This window comes from Oncorhynchus keta, chromosome 6 (assembly GCF_023373465.1).
Source record: "Oncorhynchus keta strain PuntledgeMale-10-30-2019 chromosome 6, Oket_V2, whole genome shotgun sequence".
NCBI classification, from domain to species: Eukaryota; Metazoa; Chordata; class Actinopteri; order Salmoniformes; family Salmonidae; genus Oncorhynchus; species Oncorhynchus keta.
In genome coordinates this window covers 12100885-12124513 of record NC_068426.1, presented here as the reverse complement: position 1 = coordinate 12124513, position 23629 = coordinate 12100885, and the positions used below count along the sequence as shown (strand labels likewise).

General features: G+C 44.0%; 1 protein-coding gene across 12 annotated transcripts in view; it reads right to left on the bottom strand.

The window, feature by feature from the left end:
- LOC118375471 (dachshund homolog 2-like) overlaps window positions 1-23629 on the bottom strand; it is a 299459-nt gene that overhangs the window by 173330 nt on the left and 102500 nt on the right. For all 12 annotated transcript variants that reach the window (XR_008138989.1, XR_008138990.1, XR_008138991.1 and 9 more), the window contains exon 2: window positions 3426-3550. Coding sequence is in view for 8 of the 12 variants with exons in the window: in XM_052520716.1 (XP_052376676.1) it covers window positions 3426-3550 (125 nt within the window). In the remaining 4 variants the exon portion in view is untranslated. The remainder of the gene's footprint in view (window positions 1-3425; window positions 3551-23629) is intronic.

Genomic DNA, 23629 nt, shown 5'->3' with positions numbered 1-23629 from the left:
CACACACACACACACACACTTCATCTATCTATCTCTCAATCTCCCCCTGACCAGGGTTGCTTCTCTGTCCAGTACTATAGTCAGTAACGGCAGTCATGTTGTACATGATGACTGTACTGTGGTGTGAGGATGGAATCCTGAAGCCTGTTGTTGGAGCTCCTCCTCTCCTCTTTCTGGAGTGCCAGGGGCTTATGATGTTTCTGTCAACAGCATTCCAGGAAACCAAACGCTCCAACAAAGCTCACAACATGTTAGTTTTGCTCTTGCTCAACTCAATACTCCTACTCCCTCCACGTGGGGGTAAAGCTTACTCATTTGTATAGACAATTCCCAAATGACATGATAACGACAACACAAATGGTTGCTAATAACTGAATGACAACTCCGATACAAATCTGCTATTTGATGTCTGCCGTAAGATGTTTCCCACTGAAATAGGAACATTGTTACTTTTGACAACAGTGGTATTATTTCACGTCCAAGTACAACTACTGCTGCTACTATTACTAAATTACTGGTTGGTATATTCTAAATAGATTCATCAATATGTAGTAGACATTAACTTCTGCAGGGTCTCTAATCCATTCAGGATGTATGACGTAATAACGTTATATTATTGTTTCTAAATAAACATATCTAAAAAACATATCTAAATAAACATATATACATATCTAAATATACATGTATACATATCTAAATATACATATATACATATCTAAATATACATATCTAAAAAACATATCTAAATAAACATATATACATATCTAAATATACATGTATACATATCTAAATATACATGTATACATATCTAAATATACATATCTAAATAAACATATCTAAATAAACATATCTAAATATACATCTCTAAATATACATATCTAAATAAACATATCTAAATAAACATATCTAAATATACATATCTAAATATACATATCTAAATATACATATATACATATCTAAATAAAGATATCTAAATAAAGATATCTAAATAAAGATATCTAAATAAAGATATCTAAATATACATATAAACATATCTAAATATACATATAAACATATCTAAATAAACATATATACATATCTAAATAAACATATATACATATCTAAATATACATATATACATATACATATAAACATATCTAAATAAAGATATCTAAATAAAGATATCTAAATAAACATATCTAAATATACATAGAAACATATCTAAATAAACATATATACATATCTAAATAAACATATCTAAATAAACATATCTAAATATACATATCTAAATAAACATATCTAAATATACATATAAACATATCTAAATAAACATATAAACATATCTAAATAAACATATATACATATCTAAATAAACATATCTAAATAAACATATAAACATATCTAAATAAACATATCTAAATATACATATCTAAATAAACATATCTAAATATACATATAAACATATCTAAATAAACATATATACATATCTAAATAAACATATCTAAATAAACATATATACATATCTAAATAAACATATAAACATATCTAAATAAACATATAAACATATCTAAATATACATATAAACATATCTAAATAAACATATCTAAATATACATATCTAAATAAACATATCTAAATATACATATAAACATATCTAAATAAACATATAAACATATCTAAATATACATATAAACATATCTAAATATACATATAAACATATCTAAATAAACATATAAACATATCTAAATAAACATATATATATATATATATATATATATATATACATATAAACATATCTAAATATACATAAACATATAAACATATCTAAATATACATAAACATATAAACATATCTAAATAAACATATAAACATATCTAAATAAATATATATATATATATATATACATATAAACATATCTAAATAAACATATATATATATATATATATATACATATAAACATATCGAAATATGCTGTTTGCTTATAGGAATGAGCAGTGGAAAAGGCTGATATTTAAGAGATCAGCAAGTTGCCCCATTACCTTAATTCAAAGGCTTTTCAGGAATAATATACCTCTAGCTGTATTAACAAAACCTGTTGAAACGAAAACAAAACATGGATTTTGTAACTTCAACACTGCTTGGCCATTAAAGGTAAAAAATAATAGTATCAAAATAATTAAAGGTTGTACTTAATTATCTCATTAAACTACATGTTCATATTGAAAAGATAAGACTACTTGTCTACTAGTATCTAATTGAGTCGAGTCATCTGACAGACAGGCAGACAACAACTCTACTGCCTGAGTTGAGTTTTACACTGATGCACCGAGACGATACCAAATGTAAATGATTTTCATGTGCATTTTAAAGAAGGCCCACCACCCACTGAAGGGGAGGATAATAATAACAGTAATCTTAAATCAATCACCAGCATGGCTAACTGACTGCTCAGACTACTCGTCTGCACAGATCAATATCCTTGCTGGCCATCGTGAGGACTAAACCGCCACCATCAGCAATTTAGAGAGAAAATGTCAAAAGTTCTTAACAAGACAGAACCTGTAGTTTGCTGTAGGTACACTTTCCAATAGACACATGCAAACACAGCATAGAGACAGGCATTGTGTTTATACAACAACGTTAGCTTTATTAAATAGATTCCATCATATTAAGAGGAGAAAGGAGAAGGAAAGGCCCTACAGCAACAACGGAGATAGAGACTGGAAAGGGAATATGAGAGAGAGAGAGAGAGAGAGGGGGGAGAGAGAGAGAGAGAGAGAGAGAGAGAGAGAGAGAGAGAGAGAGAGAGAGAGGGGGAGAGAGAGAGAGAGAGAGAGAGAGAGAGAGAGAGAGAGAGAGAGAGAGAGAGGGAGGGAGGGATGGAAGGATGGAAGGAAGGAAGGAAGGAAGGAAGGAAGGAAGGAAGGAAGGAAGGAAGGAAGGAAGGAAGGAAGGAAGGAAGGAAGGAAGGAAGGAAGGAAGGAAGGAAGGAAGGAGAGAGAGAGAGAGAGAAGGAAAGAGAGAGCGAGAGAGCGAGAGAGCAAATGCATGTGTGAGAAGAGGCTACAGAAATCCAATAGTGTAACCTCTGTGTGAGCAGCAGTAGTGACCAGTGAAGGACAGAGGAGGAAATCAATAAGAGCTGATTTGCAGAAGCAGGGGGTGGAGATGAGAGGAGGAGAGAAAGAAAGGCGCCTGGAAATAGAGACAGGGACCTCAAGGGAAAAGATAACAGAATCGCTTTCATCAAAATGTGATAAATCCAAGTCTCTTGGATAGGACACCTGATGGCTCTCTATTTTTTTATCAAACAAAATACATCATTAAAATACATAATTAATGGAAGGTAGAGGTTAGGCTGGTGGAGGGTAAATTCCTTTTTTCTTATTGGGACTGATGGTTGTGTGCATGTTTAGAGTGGCTGCACATGGACGAGAGAGATCTTACCTCCGGGCGACATGGATGAGAGGAGGCCGGGAGACAGTAGGCCGTGGACACTGTGGGGAAGAAGCCTGGAGCTTTCCTGCATCGCTACCCCCAGGGAACGCTTGGGTGGTCGGCCAGGCCTGGAGCTGCAGAGAGAGGGAGAGAAGGAGGAGAGGGAGAGAGAAAGAGATAGAGATCACCGTGAATACACAGAAAATGATCTACTATTTAAAAACATTTTACTTAGACCACATAGGCTCACAGTGTAAGAGGCCATTGATTGATACATTAACAATGGTTGATTTTACATTTCTCTAAATACGTAGTAAACATACGTAGCAAGCGTGATATGAAAATTGTATCACATTCGCTATCATTTAAATTGACAACAATAGACACTAAGAGATGGAAATGATACGTTAATGACAATACTTTCCTCCTGGCTACCCCAACCCCGGCCAACAGCTCCGTACCCCCCGCAGCTACTCGCCCAAGCCTCCCCAGTTTCTCCTTCACCCAAATCTAGATAGCAGATGTTCTGAAAGAGCTGCAAAACCTGGACCCTTAAAAATCAGCTGGGATAGACAATCTGGACACTAACTTTTTGAAATTATCCGCCGCCATTGTTGCAACCCCTATTACCAGTCTGTTCAACCTCTCTTTCATATCGTTGGAGATCCCTAAAGATTGTAAAGCTGCCGCGATCATCCCCCTCTTCAAAGGGGGTGACACTCTTGACCCAAACTGTTGCAGACCTATCAAATCAAATCAAATCAAATCCAATTTTATTTGTCACATACACATGGTTAGCAGATGTTAATGCGAGTGTAGCGAAATGCTTGTGCTTCTAGTTCCGACAATGCAGTGATAACCAACAAGTAATCTAACTAACAATTCCAAAACTACTGTCTTATACACAGTGTAAGGGGATAAAGAATATGTACATAAGGATATATGAATGAGTGATGGTACAGAGCAGCATACAGTAGATGGTATCGAGTACATTATATACATATGAGATGAGTATGTAGACAAAGTAAACAAAGTGGCATAGTTAAAGTGGCTAGTGATACATGTATTACATAAGGATGCAGTCGATGATGTAGATTACAGTATATACGTATGCATATGAGATGAATAATGTAGGGTAAGTAACATTATATAAGGTAGCATTGTTTAAAGTGGCTAGTTATACATTTACATCATTTCCCATCAATTCCCATTAATAAAGTGGCTGGAGTTGGGTCAGTGTCAATGACAGTGTGTTGGCAGCAGCCACTCAATGTTAGTGGTGGCTGTTTAACAGTCTGATGGCCTTGAGATAGAAGCTGTTTTTCAGTCTCTCGGCCCCAGCTTTGATGCACCTGTACTGACCTCGCCTTCTGGATGATAGCGGGGTGAACAGGCAGTGGTTCGGGTGGTTGATGTCCTTGATGATCTTTATGGCCTTCCTGTAACATCGGGTGGTGTAGGTGTCCTGGAGGGCAGGTAGTTTGCCCCCGGTGATGCGTTGTGCAGACCTCACTACCCTCTGGAGAGCCTTATGGTTGAGGGCGGAGCAGTTGCCGTACCAGGCAGTGATGCAGCCCGCCAGGATGCTCTCGATTGTGCATCTGTAGAAGTTTGTGAGTGCTTTTGGTGACAAGCCGAATTTCTTCAGCCTCCTGAGGTTGAAGAGGCGCTGCTGCGCCTTCTTCACGACGCTGTCAGTGTGAGTGGACCAATTCAGTTTGTCTGTGATGTGTATGCCGAGGAACTTAAAACTTGCTACCCTCTCCACTACTGTTCCATCGATGTGGATAGGGGGGTGTTCCCTCTGCTGTTTCCTGAAGTCCACAATCATCTCCTTAGTTTTGTTGACGTTGAGTGTGAGGTTATTTTCCTGACATCCATCCTGCCCTGCCTTTCTAAAGTCTTCGAAAGCTAAGTTAATAAACAGACCACCGACCATTTCGAATTCCACCGTACCTTCTCCGCTGTGCAATCCGGTTTCCGAGCTGGTCACTGGTGCACCTCAGCCACACTCAAGGTACTAAACGATATCATAAACGCTTCGATAAAAGACAATACTGTGCCGCCGTCTTCATCGACCTGGCCAAGGCTTTCGACTCTGTCAATCACCGTATCCTTATCGGCAGACTCAAAAGCCTTGGTTTCTCAAATGATTGCCTCGCCTGGTTCACCAACTACTTATCAGACAGAGTTCAGTTTGTGAAATCAGAGGGCCTGTTGTCCGGACCTCTGGCAGTCTCTATGGGGGTAGCAGAGGGTTCAATTCTCGGGCTGACTATTTTCTCTGTATATATCAACGATGTCGCTCTTGCTGCGGGTGATTCCCTGATCCACCTCTACGCAGACGACACCATTCTGTAAACATCTGTCCCTTCTTTGGACACTGTGTTAACTGACCTCCAGACAAGCTTCAATGCCACACAACTCTCCTTCCGTGGCCTTCAACTGCTCTTAAATGCTAGTAAAACCAAATGCATGCTTTTCAACCGTTCGCTGCCTGCACCTGCCCGCCGGACTAGCGTCACTACCCTGGACGGTTGTAACCTAGAATATGTGGACATCTATAAGTACCTAGGTGTCTGGCTAGACTGTAAACTCTCCTTCCAGACCTCTATTAAACATCTCCAATCTAAAATCAAATCAAGAATCAACTTCCTATTTTGCAAAAAAGCCCCCTTCACTCACGCCGCCAAACATACCCTCGTAAAACTGACTATCCTACCAATCCTCAACTTCCGCGATGTCATTTACAAAATAGCTTCCAATACTCTATTCAGCAAACTGGATGCAGTCTATCACAGTGCCATCCGTTTTGTCACCAAAGCCCCTTATACCACCCACCACTGCGGCCTGTATGCTCTAGTCGGCTGGCCCTCGCTACATATTCGTCGCCAGACCCACAGGCTCCAGGTCATCTATAAGTCTTTGCTAGGTAAAGCTCCGCCTTATCTCAGCTCACCGGTCACGATAACAACACCCACCCGTAGTACTCGCTCCAGCAGGTATATCTCACTGGTCATCCGCAAAGTCAACACCTAATTTGGCTGCCTTTCCATCCAGTTCTCTGCTGCCAACGACTGGAACGAATTGCAAAAATCGCTGAAGCTGGAGACTTATATTTTACCTCACTAACGTTAAACATCAGATATCTGAGCTGCTAACCGATCACTGCAGCTGTACATAGTCCATCTGTAAATGACCCTCCCAATCTACCTCCCGCCTCATTCTATCCCCATATTGTTTTTATTGACCTTTCTGCTCTTTTGCACACCAGCATTTCTAATTGCACATCATCATCTGCTCATCTATCACTCCAGTGTTCATTTGCTAAACTGTAATTACTTCGCTACTATGGCCAATTCCTTGCCTTACCTCCTCACGCCATTTGCACACACTGTATATAGACTTTCTTTTTTTTCTATTGTATTATTGACTGTACGCTTGTTTATTCCATGTGTAACTCTGTGTTGTTGTTTGTGTCGCACTGCTTTGCTTTATCTTGGCCAGGTCGCAGTTGTAAATGAGAACTTGTTCTCAACTGGCCTACCTGGTCAAATAAAATACATTTAAAAAGACACATCTAAAAATGAAAGAAATTCAGATATTTCCAGGATAATTGCTTGTCTAATTTCTATTAATTATTGTTGCGCTGGTCATATTTCATACTTATGTGAAACACACTCGACAAGCCTATAAAACCCCACAATGTTATTCCTTCTTTTTCAGATATTTGAAGCCTCATAAGACCTTAACAATATTAGTCACCTCCTCTCATCACTCACACCAACATATGTTTGTCAACCCCCTGTCCTCCCGTCCCCTCGTCCTCCTGTCCCCCCGTCCTCCTGTCCCCGTCCCCTCTTCCTCCTGTCCCCTGTCTCCTCGTCCTCCTGTCCCCCCGTCCCCTCGTCCTCCTGTCCCCCCATCCCCTCGTCCTCCTGTCCCCCCATCCCATCGTCCTCCTGTCCCCCCGTCCCCTCGTCCTCCTGTCCCCCATCCCCCCGTCCTCCTGTCCCCCTGTCCCCTCTTCCTCCTGTCCCCCCGTCCCCTCGTCCTCCGGTCCCCCCATCCCCTCGTCCTCCTGTCCCCCGTCCCCTCTTCCTCCTGTCCCCCCGTCCCCTCATCCTCCTGTACGCTCGTCCTCCCTTCCCCCCCGTCCCCGTCCCACTCTGGGGGGATTAGACAGAGACAGCAGGTAGACAGAGATCCTCTCCACTGATAACACAGGACACACACAAAAGCTTGATAATAATCACCTCAAACACATATGCCTTGAAGTGCACAGGGGACATAGCATATTCCAGCAAGGCCATATCTGATAAGGTGTCGCCAGCATTCAGACACATTGTTTCAGGGTTTGGTATCTGACGCTGTAACATCAGACTGAGATTCCTTCCCTCTGGGGTCAGGAAGTCAAAAGCTAGTCAAACCGTTCCTTACGTTACATAACCCCTCACACACACACACGCCCTTCCTCACTTCCTAACAGTGGACTCTTAAAGAGTGTACTGGACTGATAGGGTGTTTCTGTCGCAGAGACAGACATGTATGTGACAGGCTGAATGAAGTAGGCTATAGGGGGTGGAGGGGGCTTGAAAAGAAAAATGCTAATTCCAGCGCTGTATACCATTGGCCAGCGTCCAGGAACAATAACAACAACAAAAACGCTGTGTTGTTGCCTCATTCTGTATTTCATTAATATTGCAATGGCTACAAACACAAGCAAGACCACAGAGCAATCAGCATACAAGTAAAAGGGGGGGGGGGGTGTTCAATATGGGAACAAATCAGAGTCTTCTTCAGAGACGTGGTTGAAAAAGCTGCACTAGATACTCCAGATGCCACTACACTTGGCTGGCCTGGGAGCCGCTTTAAAGTACAAAAGACTCAGAGAAGACTTGAACGGAGAACAGAGGACAGAAAGAAAAAAACCTTGGAGAGACAAATGGAAGGCTCTTATCAGTGTTCCAAACAGAGTGTTGCCATTAGAACAAAGCCCATTCGCTGTGAAGCGTCCGTCTCTTTCTCTCTCTTTCGTTCGCCGTGCCCCACTCTCTCTGTTCAACACAAAGGCATTCACTCACAAGCTGCCACAACAGTCCATTTCGATTCAGCTGTTTGTTCATTCCCCTTTAATGTCTTGTTCTTCTCTTTTCTCTGGCCAGTTTATTTTGTTTTAAGTATGATTCACCTGAACATTCACAGTCAGAGGAGCCAAGGACTCTAGAGTTGGAGGAGTCACTCACCTCAATAGAAAATAAAGTAACTTAAAAACTTATTTTATTTTGATTAAATAGTAACTTATTGACCTGAGTCAGTTACACAGCCCTGAACATGAGGTGTTTTTTCAAGGAACAGTTTATTGGTCTTCCACAAAAAATGACCCAGATTACCGAGTGACTGAACTGCTACAGTACGACAGAACTAGGAGCTCTGCTACAGTACGGCAGAACTAGGGAGCTCTGCTACAGTACAGCAGAACTAGGAGCTCTGCTACAGTACGGCAGAACTAGGGAGCTCTGCTACAGTACGGCAGAACTAGGAGCTCTGCTACAGTACAGCAGAACTAGGAGCTCTGCTACAGTACGGCAGAACTAGTGAGCTCTGCTACAGTACGGCAGAACTAGTGAGCTCTGCTACAGTACGGCAGAACTAGGAGCTCTGCTACAGTACGGCAGAACTAGTGAGCTCTGCTACAGTACGGCAGAACTAGGAGCTCTGCTACAGTACGGCAGAACTAGTGAGCTCTGCTACAGTACGGCAGAACTAGTGAGCTCTGCTACAGTACGGCAGAATTAGGAGCTCTGCTACAGTACGGCAGAACTAGTGAGCTTTGCTACAGCACAGCAGAACTAGGAGCTCTGCTACAGTACGGCAGAACTAGGAGCTCTGCTACAGCACAGCAAAACTAGTGAGCTCTGCTACAGTGCGGCAGAACTAGGGAGCTCTGCTACAGCACAGCAGAACTAGGAGCTCTGCTACAGCACAGCAGAACTAGGGAGCTCTGCGACAGCACAGCAGAACTAGGGAGCTCTGCTACAGCACAGCAGAACTAGGAGCTCTGCTACAGCACAGCAGAACTAGGGAGCTCTGCTACAGCACAGCAGAACTCGTGAGCTCTGCTACAGCACAGCAGAACTAGGGAGCTCTGCTACAGCACAGTAGAACTAGGAGCTCTGCTACAGCACAGCAGAACTAGGGAGCTCTGCTACAGCACAGCAGAACTAGTGAGCTCTGCTACAGCACAGCAGAACTAGGAGCTCTGCCACAGCACAGCAGAACTAGGGAGCTCTGCAACAGCACAGCAGAACTAGGGAGCTCTGCTACAGCACAGCAGAACTAGGGAGCTCTGCTACAGCACAGCAGAACTAGTGAGCTCTGCTACAGTATGGCAGAACTAGGGAGCTCTGCTACAGCACAGCAGAACTAGGGAGCTCTGCTACAGCACAGCAGAACTAGGGAGCTCTGCTACAGCACAGCAGAACTAGGGAGCTCTGCTACAGCACAGCAGAACTAGTGAGCTCTGCTACAGTACGGCAGAACTAGGGAGCTCTGCTACAGCACAGCAGAACTAGGGAGCTCTGCTACAGCACAGCAGAACTAGTGAGCTCTGCTACAGTACGGCAGAACTAGGGAGCTCTGCTACAGCACAGCAGAACTAGGGAGCTCTGCTACAGCACAGCAGAACTAGGGAGCTCTGCTACAGCACAGCAGAACTAGGGAGCTCTGCTACAGCACAGCAGAACTAGGGAGCTATGCTACAGTACGGCAGAACTAGTGAGCTCTGCTACAGCACAGCAGATCTAGGGAGCTCTGCTACAGCACAGCAGAACTAGGGAGCTCTGCTACAGTACTCCACTGTGTGCAATATTCTCTATTGACTGGCCTGCAATTCCAATCGATGATAAACTTCATGTGACCCTCAATCTGTCACACCAGGGAGGTGGCAGCAGTGTTCACAACCCCTTATGCACTCACCCTCAACCCCCTTCACCCCGTTCCATCCTCCTTTCCTCACCCCCCCAGTCATACCCCTCATGACTACGTTTAGAAATTGCACAGCACTCACAATGGTCACTTTACTGATCTAATTAAAAACTATGAACAGCCAAGCGTGTAAAAAGAAGAAGGCAAAAAGGGAACTCAACATGAATCACAGGATCCTGTCAGCTCACCATAGAGCAGGGTCCTGGCAGCTCACCATAGAGCAGGGTCCTGTCAGCTCACCATAGAGCAGGGTCCTGGCAGCTCACCATAGAGCAGGGTCCTGTCAGCTCACCATAGAGCAGGGTCCTGGCAGCTCACCATAGAGCAGGGTCCTGTCAGGCCACCATAGAGCAGGGTCCTGTCAGCTCACCATAGAGCAGGGTCCTGTCAGGCCACCATAGAGCAGGGTCCTGTCAGTTCATCATAGAGCAGGGTCCTGTCAGCTCACCATAGAGCAGGGTCCTGTCAGTTCACCATAGAGCAGGGTCCTGTCAGGCCACCATAGAGCAGGGTCCTGTCAGTTCACCATAGAGCAGGGTCCTGTCAGTTCACCATAGAGCAGGGTCCTGTCAGCTCACCATAGAGCAGGGTCCTGTCAGGCCACCATAGAGCAGGGTCCTGTCAGCTCACCATAGAGCAGGGTCCTGTCAGGCCACCATAGAGCAGGGTCCTGTCAGCTCACCATAGAGCAGGATCCTGTCAGCTCACCATAGAGCAGGATCCTGTCAGGCAACCATAGAGCAGGGTCCTGTCAGCTCACCATAGAGAAGGGTCCTGTCAGGCCACCATAGAGAAGGGTCCTGTCAGGCAACCATAGAGCAGTGTCCTGTCAGCTCACCATAGAGCAGGGTCCTGTCAGGCCACCATAGAGCAGGGTCCTGTCAGCTCACCATAGAGCAGGATCCTGTCAGCTCACCATAGAGCAGGATCCTGTCAGGCAACCATAGAGCAGGGTCCTGTCAGCTCACCATAGAGCAGGGTCCTGTCAGCTCACCATAGAGCAGGGTCCTGTCAGCTCACCATAGAGCAGGGTCCTGTCAGGCCACCATAGAGCAGGGTCCTGTCAGGCAACCATAGAGCAGGGTCCTGTCAGCTCACCATAGAGCAGGGTCCTGTCAGCTCACCATAGAGCAGGGTCCTGTCAGCTCACCATAGAGCAGGGTCCTGTCAGCTCACCATAGAGCAGGGTCCTGTCAGCTCACCATAGAGCAGGGTCCTGTCAGCTCACCATAGAGCAGGGTCCTGTCAGCTCACCATAGAGCAGGGTCCTGTCAGGCAACCATAGAGCAGGGTCCTGTCAGCTCACCATAGAGCAGGGTCCTGTCAGCTCACCATAGAGCAGGGTCCTGTCAGCTCACCATAGAGCAGGGTCCTGTCAGCTCACCATAGAGCAGGGTCCTGTCAGTTCACCATAGAGCAGGGTCCTGTCAGGCCACCACAGAGCAGGGTCCTGTCAGCTCACCATAGAGCAGGGTCCTGTCAGGCCACCATAGAGCAGGGTCCTGTCAGCTCACCATAGAGCAGGGTCCTGTCAGGCCACCATAGAGCAGGGTCCTGTCAGCTCACCATAGAGCAGGATCCTGTCAGCTCACCATAGAGCAGGATCCTGTCAGGCAACCATAGAGCAGGGTCCTGTCAGCTCACCATAGAGCAGGGTCCTGTCAGCTCACCATAGAGCAGGGTCCTGTCAGCTCACCATAGAGCAGGGTCCTGTCAGCTCACCATAGAGCAGGGTCCTGTCAGGCCACCATAGAGCAGGGTCCTGTCAGGCCACCATAGAGCAGGGTCCTGTCAGGCAACCATAGAGCAGGGTCCTGTCAGCTCACCATAGAGCAGGGTCCTGTCAGCTCACCATAGAGCAGGGCCCACAGTTTTTAAACAGTGTAATTAAGCCACTATGGAGGTTCCGGGTTTTCAGTCTTTGCTTATTTCATTTTCATACATTAAAGATGATTGGGTTTGCTGAGTACTGAGTACATTCATATTCAGATATCCTGTACATACTCACATACAATATTTTTTTGTTGGGGGGAGGGTGGGATTGTTTATTTTCGTCCTTGAGTTACCTTGGCCCTTAACATTTTCTAGGAGTATGCATAGACTTTACAATAATAGAGAATGAATAGATGTGACTACATAAGCCGGCCTTACATGTCCAAGTGTTGTAATTAACTTTAAAATACGATAAAGGTATTTATTAGGTCATCAGTTACTGTTGCCATGGAGACAATATTACGGGGTAGTAATTTGTCTAACTGCCCAGAAGTGCAGGAACAACCACCTCTACAGTAAATTCACAGACAAGGGTGTTGAAATACAGTGCAGGCCTACTGTATATGACACAGAAAGAACTACTTCAGATACGTTATTCATATATTCTGTCTTGTAATTTATGGCTTGTAGGAAAACGGAGGTCCCTTCCACCTGTGTCTTCCATCACACTGGTAAATGATGATGACATAAGCGGAACACCTGATACTGAAGATGAGACTAATTCACTGGAGAGAAGATAATTAGCTAAAATGACAATTAAATGTTTCTGATGTGCTCAGTGCAATTAATGTCATACTTAAATAAATTACCTTTTAATCAAATTGGACTCCATTTTGCCATAACATTACAGGGAAGTTTATATTTGTTTAAAACAAACTACACTATAATTTGCAAACTACTCTACTTTCTTAGGGGCCTAATAATGCATAAACCAAATTATGAGAATGTTATGTTTGGTTTGTGTCCCTCAAAAAGAGAGTCTCTTGAGAACCCATTAATAACCAGAACGTTCCGATAACGTGTGGAAACTTCCGGAGAGGAAGGGGATTTATAAAACACTGTTGAAACCTTTTGAGCAGATTAACCAGACGTTTCCTTCAACGTCTTAAATGAGAGAGGGCTTCCTTTGGAGGGTGGGTTGTTTTCCATACACATAGCTGATTGTTGAAGTAAAGGAATGGAAGTAAAGAAATGGTCCTTCTTTGTTGTTGTCTGGAGTGGCCGACTTATTCCCCTCTCGCTCACCCGTGTCATTTCTTTTGCGGGGCGATTGTGTGCCAACTTGGCCTTTTCCCTCAGGAGACTGGACCTATTTTCTTATTTGGCCCCACTTTAACTGAGCAGTGTGTTCCTGACACTCTTTCCAAGCTGGCAGCAGGGGCTTCCTTGTATAAGCTGGTCCTGCTGACTATCTTTACTCTGACTCCAAGAGCAGAATCTGCATCAAATGTCCCATTGCAACAAAGGGCCTAAATGAGATACACTGTAGATCAATAGAGTTCTACAGAGCCCGGTCCCTCCATGTCCTGTGTGAACCTTTATGCTCTGCTTCAGCCATGGAGGTAGAAACTTCTGCTGGTATTCAATCAAACTGTGGATTGATTTTATATTGCTCCAAATGATTTATGTAATTACAAAGACAATGTTTTGGGATTAAATACTTGACTTCCATATTTTTGCAGTAGTGAAAGTGTTACGTTTCCTAACAGCGTTTACTTCTCCATATTTACAAAAAAAGAATATAGAAATGCTGAATATGATTTTCAAGCCCACATGTTCCCCCTGTCCACCATGCACTAGGAGTCAGCTAGGTGGTACTGCAGAGCATCTCCCCTCACATCCAGATGCACTCACTCCGACCGGGAATACTGAACCACAAACAGCCTCATTGGTGGGCATAATACCCATTCCAGCTGCTATGCACCTCCATGTTTGCCCTCTCTGAAGCAAAGGCACACACACACACACTCAAACACACACACACACACACACACACACACACACACACACACACACACACACACACACACACACACACACACACACACACACACACACACACACACACACACACACACACACACACACACACACACACACGCCCTTAGAGGATTCCACCGGGCAGAAGGAACAGATGGCTGTGAAAAGTCATTCACACGTTCCCGCACGTTTCACTCATCAGAAAAGAAAAACCCTGGCAATGCTCTCGTCCAATCATTACCCTCAACTCTCAGGCGGCATCACTGCCTCTCCTGGAGACGACTTAAAGTGGGTTACTAAGCAATTTCTAGTCCAAACAAAAATGTTGCAAACGTGCCCTTGACATTTTTCAAACCGGTTAATTAAATATTCAAAGTAATCAGATACCTGCTCGTCTTGCAGCGACAATACAGGATGGGGCCTGAGCCAGAGCCTGGGTTAACCTGCTACTCCAGGAAGAACATCCTCTCATTATGACTGATGACTCCACCCACTCTTCTCAATGACAAAAGCCAGAGAGTGGAGAGCTTTGTTGTGAGTGGATGGCAACATGCTGCACTAACCACTTGTGTTAACTTCAAATAAAGACATTTGTCTGACGCAAACTTGTGGAGGCTGGTGGTGGTGGGGACAGTGTGAAGTGGTTGGAGAACGGACCTAACAAAAATCTGATTTCTAAAATGTTAAATGGGAAATTGTTTTAACAGCAACAAAGATGGCAGACTGCAAAAAAAAAAAATGTACAAGTCAGGGTGCCTTTGAAGATATTTAATTAAAATCTAATCCTGCATTCTTAAAGGCTCACATAAATTAAGCTGTCAGTCAGGAGATTTATGCATTCACATTTGCATATTGCATACAATTCATCAATTACTCATGTTTGAGAGCCCTGCATATCCCAGGGAGAGAGAGGCTGCCAGTGTGCCAGCACAGTGAGAACGAGGGAAAGACAGTGAGAGAGACGGAGAGAGGGAGAGGTGGGGCCGACCCATTGATGCCCAGAAGAAGTCAGTCTCCATATGGCCACACACTCAACTCAAACTGCTGAAACCTCCCTTTGCCCATCCCACATATATAAAACCTCCCTATGCCCATCCCACATATATAAAACCTCCATATGCCTATTCCACATATATAAAACCTCCCTATGCCCATCCCACATATATAAAACCTCCCTATGCCCATCCCACATATATAAAACCTCCATATGCCTATTCCACATATATAAAACCTCCCTATGCCCATCCCACATATATAAAACCTCCCTATGCCCATCCCACATATATAAAACCTCCCTATGCCCATCCCACATATATAAAATCTCCCTATGCCCATCCCACATATATAAAACCTCCCTATGCCCATTCCACACATATAAAACCTCCCTATGCCCATCCCACATATATAAAACCTCCCTATGCCCATCCCACATATATAAAACCTCCCTATGCCCATCCCACATATATAAAACCTCCCTATGCCCATCCCACATATATAAAACCTTTCTATGCCCATCCCACATATATAAAACCTCCCTATGCCCATCCCACATATATAAAACCTCCCTATGCCCATCCCACATATATAAAAAACCTCCCTATGCCCATCCCACATATATAAAACCTCCCTATGCCCATCCCACATATATAAAACCTCCCTATGCCCATCCCACATATATAAAACCTCCCTATGCCCATCCCACATATAACACCTTCCTATGCCCATCCCACATATATAAAACCTTCCTATGCCCATCCCACATATATAAAACCTCCCTTTGCCCATCCCACATATATAAAACCTCCCTATGCCCATCCCACATATATAAAACCTCCCTATGCCCATCCCACATATATAAAACCTCCCTATGCCCACCCCACATATGAAAAACTGCTAGCTGGGCAATGCATGTAACCCGAGAAAGCAATTTGTAATGTAATGTTTATACTGTATCAAATATTGGATTATTATTGATCAATGTCCCCCGTTAACCCCTACCCTTGCTCCAAAGGTATAGGAAGGAAGAATGTTAAGAGAGCGTTGGCACACAAATTCTTGAGCATTGCGCTTTAGTTTGATTCCGCATAGGAATGATAATTTATTACAATAACTTCTTCAAATCATCTCTAGGACTTTACCATAAACAAGACATTTGGCTGGACAGTAAAATACAAATTAGAAGAAAAATAAGATATAGAGCAGGTCTTTATAAACTCTATTAACATACAGCGATATAGAGCAGGTCTTTATAAACTCTAGTAACATGCAGCGATATAGAGCAGGTCTTTATAAACTCTAGTAACATGCAGCGATATAGAGCAGGTCTTTATAAACTCTAGTAACATAAAGCAATATAGAGCAGGTCTTTATAAACTCTAGTAACATGCAGCAATATAGAGCAGGTCTTTATAAACTCTAGTAACATACAGCGATATAGAGCAGGTCTTTATAAACTCTAGTAACATGCAGCGATATAGAGCAGGTCTTTATAAACTCTAGTAACATGCAGCGATATAGAGCAGGTCTTTATAAACTCTAGTAACATGCAGCGATATAGAGCAGGTCTTTATAAACTCTAGTAACATGCAGCGATATAGAGCAGGTCTTTATAAACTCTAGTAACATGCAGCGATATAGAGCAGGTCTTTATAAACTCTAGTAACATACAGCGATATAGAGCAGGTCTTTATAAACTCTAGTAACATGCAGCGATATAGAGCAGGTCTTTATAAACTCTAGTAACATACAGCGATATAGAGCAGTTCTTTATAAACTCTAGTAACATACAGCGATATAGAGCAGGTCTTTATAAACTCTAGTAACATACAGCGATATAGAGCAGGTCTTTATAAACTCTAGTAACATACAGCAATATAGAGCAGTTCTTTATAAACTCTAGTAACATACAGCGATATAGAGCAGGTCTTTATAAACTCTAGTAACATGCAGCGATACAGAGCAGGTCTTTATAAACTCTAGTAACATGCAGCGATATAGAGCAGGTCTTTATAAACTCTAGTAACATACAGCGATATAGAGCAGTTCTTTATAAACTCTAGTAACATACAGCGATATAGAGCAGTTCTTTATAAACTCTAGTAACATACAGCGATATAGAGCAGGTCTTTATAAACTCTAGTAACATGCAGCGATACAGAGCAGGTCTTTATAAACTCTAGTAACATGCAGCGATATAGAGCAGGTCTTTATAAACTCTAGTAACATGCAGCGATATAGAGCAGGTCTTTATAAACTCTAGTAACATAAAGCAATATAGAGCAGGTCTTTATAAACTCTAGTAACATGCAGCGATACAGAGCAGGTCTTTATAAACTCTAGTAACATACAGCGATATAGAGCAGGTCTTTATAAACTCTAGTAACATGCAGCGATATAGAGCAGGTCTTTATAAACTCTAGTAACATACAGCGATATAGAGCAGGTCTTTATAAACTCTAGTAACATGCAGCGATATAGAGCAGGTCTTTATAAACTCTAGTAACATGCAGCGATATAGAGCAGGTCTTTATAAACTCTAGTAACATACAGCGATATAGAGCAGGTCTTTATAAACTCTAGTAACATGCAGCGATATAGAGCAGGTCTTTATAAACTCTAGTAACATAAAGCAATATAGAGCAGGTCTTTATAAACTCTAGTAACATGCAGCGATACAGAGCAGGTCTTTATAAACTCTAGTAACATGCAGCGATATAGAGCAGGTCTTTATAAACTCTAGTAACATAAAGCAATATAGAGCAGGTCTTTATAAACTCTAGTAACATGCAGCGATATAGAGCAGGTCTTTATAAACTCTAGTAACATGCAGCGATATAGAGCAGGTCTTTATAAACTCTAGTAACATAAAGCAATATAGAGCAGGTCTTTATAAACTCTAGTAACATGCAGCGATATAGAGCAGGTCTTTATAAACTCTAGTAACATACAGCGATATAGAGCAGGTCTTTATAAACTCTACTAGGTGTCAATGTGTCAATGTGTCACGTGTCAATGTGCCGTTGACCAAGACACTCAACCCTACCTGTTCCTGTAAGTTGGTCTGTATAAGAGCGTCTGCTAAATGATGTAAATATATTCGGCGCATGTGACAAACTAACGTGATTAGATGTAGTGTGTCAGCCAGGACTCCTGACTAGAGGGATAGACTACGGCCATCTACGTGCTGTACCAGCTCACATTAACTGTCCGTTGGAATACGGCCTCAAGGCAGACGTGACAGTCAACAACACAGTTCTAGATAGCCATGGACTGTCTCTACAGTTTTAGGAGTCATATAGACGGTCAACTTTTCTCTGTCCACAGAACAATAGGTTAACAATACATATGTTTTGACATCAAAATCGAATCAACTGCGTGAATATTAGTTTACAGGCTTTTGAAAGCAGTTTAATTTTACCCAGCAACACCAGGGTAAAGGAATCATCTGATGTGAGCTCAGTCTCCTGAATGCTACACGTGGAACTAGAAATACAGCAGAGTCGAGGTCACACCATTCATATGCTGGAGGCATCTTTAATCATTTCATCAGCTATTCAAGTAGAGTAGAGGTCGACAGATTAATCATCCGATTTCAAGTTTTCACCTTTATTTCACCTTTATTTAACTAAGCAAGTCAGTTAAGAACACATTCTTATTTTCAATGAAGGCCTAGGAACAATGGGTTACCTGCCTGTTCAGGGGCAGAACGACAGATTTTCACCTTGTCCGCTCGGGGGATCAGTTAACAAGTCCAACTCTCTAACCACCTGCCTCACAAGGAGCCTGCCTGTTACACGAATGCAGTAAGCCAAGGTAAGTTGCTAGCTAGCATTAAACTTATCTTATAAAAAACAATCAATCAATCAATCATAATCACTAGTTAACTACACATGGTTGATGAAATTACTAGATTATCTAGCGTGTCCTGCGTTGCATATAATCGATGCGGTGCGTATCGTTGCTCCAACGTGTACTTAACCATGAACATCAATGCCTTTCTTAAAATCAATACACAGAAGTATATATTTTTAAACCTGCATATTCAGCTAAATTAAAAGGAACCACCAGCTTTCATATGTTCTCATGTTCTGAGCAAGGAACTTAAACGTTAGCTTTCTTACATGGCACATATTGCACTTTTGCTTTCTTCTCCAACACTTTGTTTTTGCATTATTTAAACCAAATTTAACATGTTTCATTATTTATTTGAGGCTAAATAGATTTTATTGATGTATTATATTAAGTTAAAATAAGTGTTCATTCAGTATTGTTGTAATTGTCATTATTACAAATACATTTAAAAAATTGTCCGATTAATCAGTTTCTGCTTTTTTTGGTCCTCCAATAATCGGTATCGGTATCAGTCGACCTCTAGTCTGAAGCAATTCAATATCAGTGGGATTACAGCAGTCTATTGTACATGTGTCGTATTAAGAAAGGGCCCAGCAGAATGAGAGCTGTGGCTGTGACCAGGCCTTCTGACAGCCAATCCAGCCTCAGACTCAGGCCCTAGTCCCATTATCCTGATAGGTGGTTGTCTGACATGCACACTGTGGAAGGTGATGAGGACCTGAGCTCCCAAACAAACACAAAAAGAGACAAACACAGAGCCCGGGGAGGCGAGGCAGAAGTCGCAGCCCAGGGAGGATTCCTCTACTCTATTGGAGCGTCTCTTCACATTGGCCTCGTCAATAGTTAATGAGGCCTGCATATTTAATGATTATTTATCCAGTCAAAGGCGACATGGGAGACAGGTTTTACCTCATTGATAGCTCCACCCCTTCCTGGTGTTCTGCTGATTAGCCAAGCTGCTGACTGGGTGTGCATCAGAGCCAGTCCGCCACTATGCAGGCCACTATGCAGGCCACTATGCAAGCCACTATGCAGGCCACTATGCAGACCCCTAAGCAACCACTAAACAGACCACTAAGCAGGCCACTATGCAGGCCACTATGCAAGCCACTATGCAGGCCACTATGCAGACCCCTAAGCAACCACTAAGCAGACCACTAAGCAGGCCACTATGCAGGCCACTATGCAAGCCACTATGCAGGCCACTATGCAGAGCCCTAAGCAACCACTAAGCAGGCCACTATGCAGGCCCCTAAGCAGACCACTAAGCAGACCACTAAGCAGGCCACTATGCAGGCCACTATGCAGGCCCCTAAGCAGACCACTAAGCAGGCCACTATGTAGGCCACTATGCAGACCCCTAAGCAACCACTAAACAGACCACTAAGCAGGCCACTATGCAGGCCACTATGCAAGCCACTATGCAGGCCACTATGCAGACCCCTAAGCAACCACTAAGCAGACCACTAAGCAGGCCACTATGCAGGCCACTATGCAAGCCACTATGCAGGCCACTATGCAGACCCCTAAGCAACCACTAAGCAGGCCACTATGCAGGCCCCTAAGCAGACCACTAAGCAGACCACTAAGCAGGCCACTATGCAGGCCACTATGCAGGCCCCTAAGCAGACCACTAAGCAGGCCACTAAGCAGACCACTAAGCAGGCCACTGAGAAAGCCACTAAGCAGACCACTAAACAGACCACTAAGCAGACCACTAAGCAGACCACTAAGCAGACCACTAAGCAGGCCACTAACAGACCACTAAGCAGACCACTAAGCAGACCACTAAGCAGGCCAATAAGCAGACCACTAAGCAGACCACTAAGCAGACCACTAACAGACCACTAAGCAGACCACTAAGCAGACCACTAAGCAAACCACTAAGCAGACCACTAAGCAGACCACTAAGCAGACCACTAAGCAGGCCAATAAGCAGACCACTAAGCAGACCACTAAGCAGACCACTAAGCAGACCACTAACAGACCACTAAGCAGACCACTAAGCAGACCACTAAGCAAACCACTAAGCAGACCACTAAGCAGGCCACTAAGCAGACCACTAAGCAGACCACTAAGCAGACCACTAAGCAGACCACTAAGCAGGCCACTAAGCAGACCACTAAGCAGACCACTAAGCAGACCACTAAGCAGACCCCTAAGCAACCACTAAGCAGGCCACTATGCAGGCCCCTAAGCAGACCACTAAGCAGACCACTAAGCAGGCCACTATGCAGGCCACTATGCAGGCCCCTAAGCAGACCACTAAGCAGGCCACTAAGCAGACCACTAAGCAGGCCACTGAGAAAGCCACTAAGCAGACCACTAAACAGACCACTAAGCAGACCACTAAGCAGACCACTAAGCAGACCACTAAGCAGGCCACTAACAGACCACTAAGCAGACCACTAAGCAGACCACTAAGCAGGCCAATAAGCAGACCACTAAGCAGACCACTAAGCAGACCACTAACAGACCACTAAGCAGACCACTAAGCAGACCACTAAGCAAACCACTAAGCAGACCACTAAGCAGACCACTAAGCAGACCACTAAGCAGGCCAATAAGCAGACCACTAAGCAGACCACTAAGCAGACCACTAAGCAGACCACTAACAGACCACTAAGCAGACCACTAAGCAGACCACTAAGCAAACCACTAAGCAGACCACTAAGCAGGCCACTAAGCAGACCACTAAGCAGACCACTAAGCAGACCACTAAGCAGACCACTAAGCAGGCCACTAAGCAGACCACTAAGCAGACCACTAAGCAGACCACTAAGCAGACCACTAAGCAGACCACTAGGCAGGCCACTAAGCAGACCACTAAGCAGACCACTAACAGACCACTAACAGACCACTAAGCAGACCCCTAAGCAGACCACTAAGCAGGCCACTAAGCAGACCACTAAGCAGACCACTAACAGACCACTAAGCAGACCACTAAGCAGACCACTAAGCAGACCACTAAGCAGGCCACTAAGCAGACCACTAACAGACCACTAAGCAGACCACTAAGCAGACCACTAAGCAGACCACTAAGCAGACCACTAACAGACCACTAACAGACCACTAAGCAGACCCCTAAGCAGACCACTAAGCAGACCACTAACAGACCACTAAGCAGACCACTAAGCAGACCACTAAGCAGACCACTAAGCAGACCACTAGGCAGACCACTAAGCAGACCACTAACAGACCACTAAGCAGACCACTAAGCAGACCACTAAGCAGACCACTAGGCAGACCACTAAGCAGACCACTAACAGACCACTAAGCAGACCACTAAGCAGACCACTAAGCAGACCACTAGGCAGACCACTAAGCAGACCACTAAGCAGACCACTAACAGACCACTAACAGACCACTAAGCAGACCCCTAAGCAGACCACTAAGCAGGCCACTAAGCAGACCACTAAGCAGACCACTAACAGACCACTAAGCAGACCACTAAGCAGACCACTAAGCAGACCACTAAGCAGGCCACTAAGCAGACCACTAACAGACCACTAAGCAGACCACTAAGCAGACCACTAAGCAGACCACTAAGCAGACCACTAACAGACCACTAAGCAGACCACTAAGCAGACCACTAACAGACCACTAAGCAGACCACTAAGCAGACCACTAACAGACCACTAAGCAGACCACTAAGCAGATCACTAACAGACCACTAAGCAGACCACTAAGCAGACCACTAAGCAGACCACTAAGCAGGCCACTAAGCAGACCACTAACAGACCACTAAGCAGACCACTAAGCAGACCACTAAGCAGACCACTAACAGACCACTAAGCAGACCACTAAGCAGACCACTAACAGACCACTAAGCAGACCACTAAGCAGACCACTAACAGACCACTAAGCAGACCACTAAGGGGAATGGGGAGTTTAGGGTTCAGGTTTCCTCTGTCTCTGGTGGTATTGTATAAGGGTGACTACAGAGACTTTGGGTTCCAGGTTCATCTGTGTTCCAACTCCATACGTCTCATGATACAACAAAAATCTAGCTCTCTGTTATTAACAGAGGGAATTCCTGCTTGGTTTTTATTCAAACGGCTGGTGTGAGGGAGTATGGGACTATGTTCAGGAGCTGAACACACAGACACACGCACGCACACACACACGCACACACAGTTCATCCATGGCTGAAGCTGAAAGAAGGTGCAGTCTACCTGCTGAAGAGGATCCTCACAGATTTTTCGAAGTGCTTCCTCCCTCCTCCTGACACCATGCAGCTTTTAGCTTAAGTAACCAGCACTCATCATTTTCCTGAGGCTCAGCACTGACACTTGTGGACTCCTGATGGTATTGAACACATGTAAAATGTCTTCCCTCCTGCTGTCCCTGGGTTCAGGGTGGGGAGGTGTAATTCCCCCTGAGTTGGTTTGTGGCCAATTATCTTTCTTCACCAATCAAGACGGATACGCCAGTCACAGATACATGATGTGACTGCACATCAGACCCTTTCACACCTCTGGCTATGAAAACAACACACACCTCTGTCTGTGAAAACAACACACACCTCTGTCTGTGAAAACAACACACACCTCTGTCTGTGAAAACAACACACACCTCTGTCTGTGAAAACAACACACACCTCTGGCTATGAAAACAACACA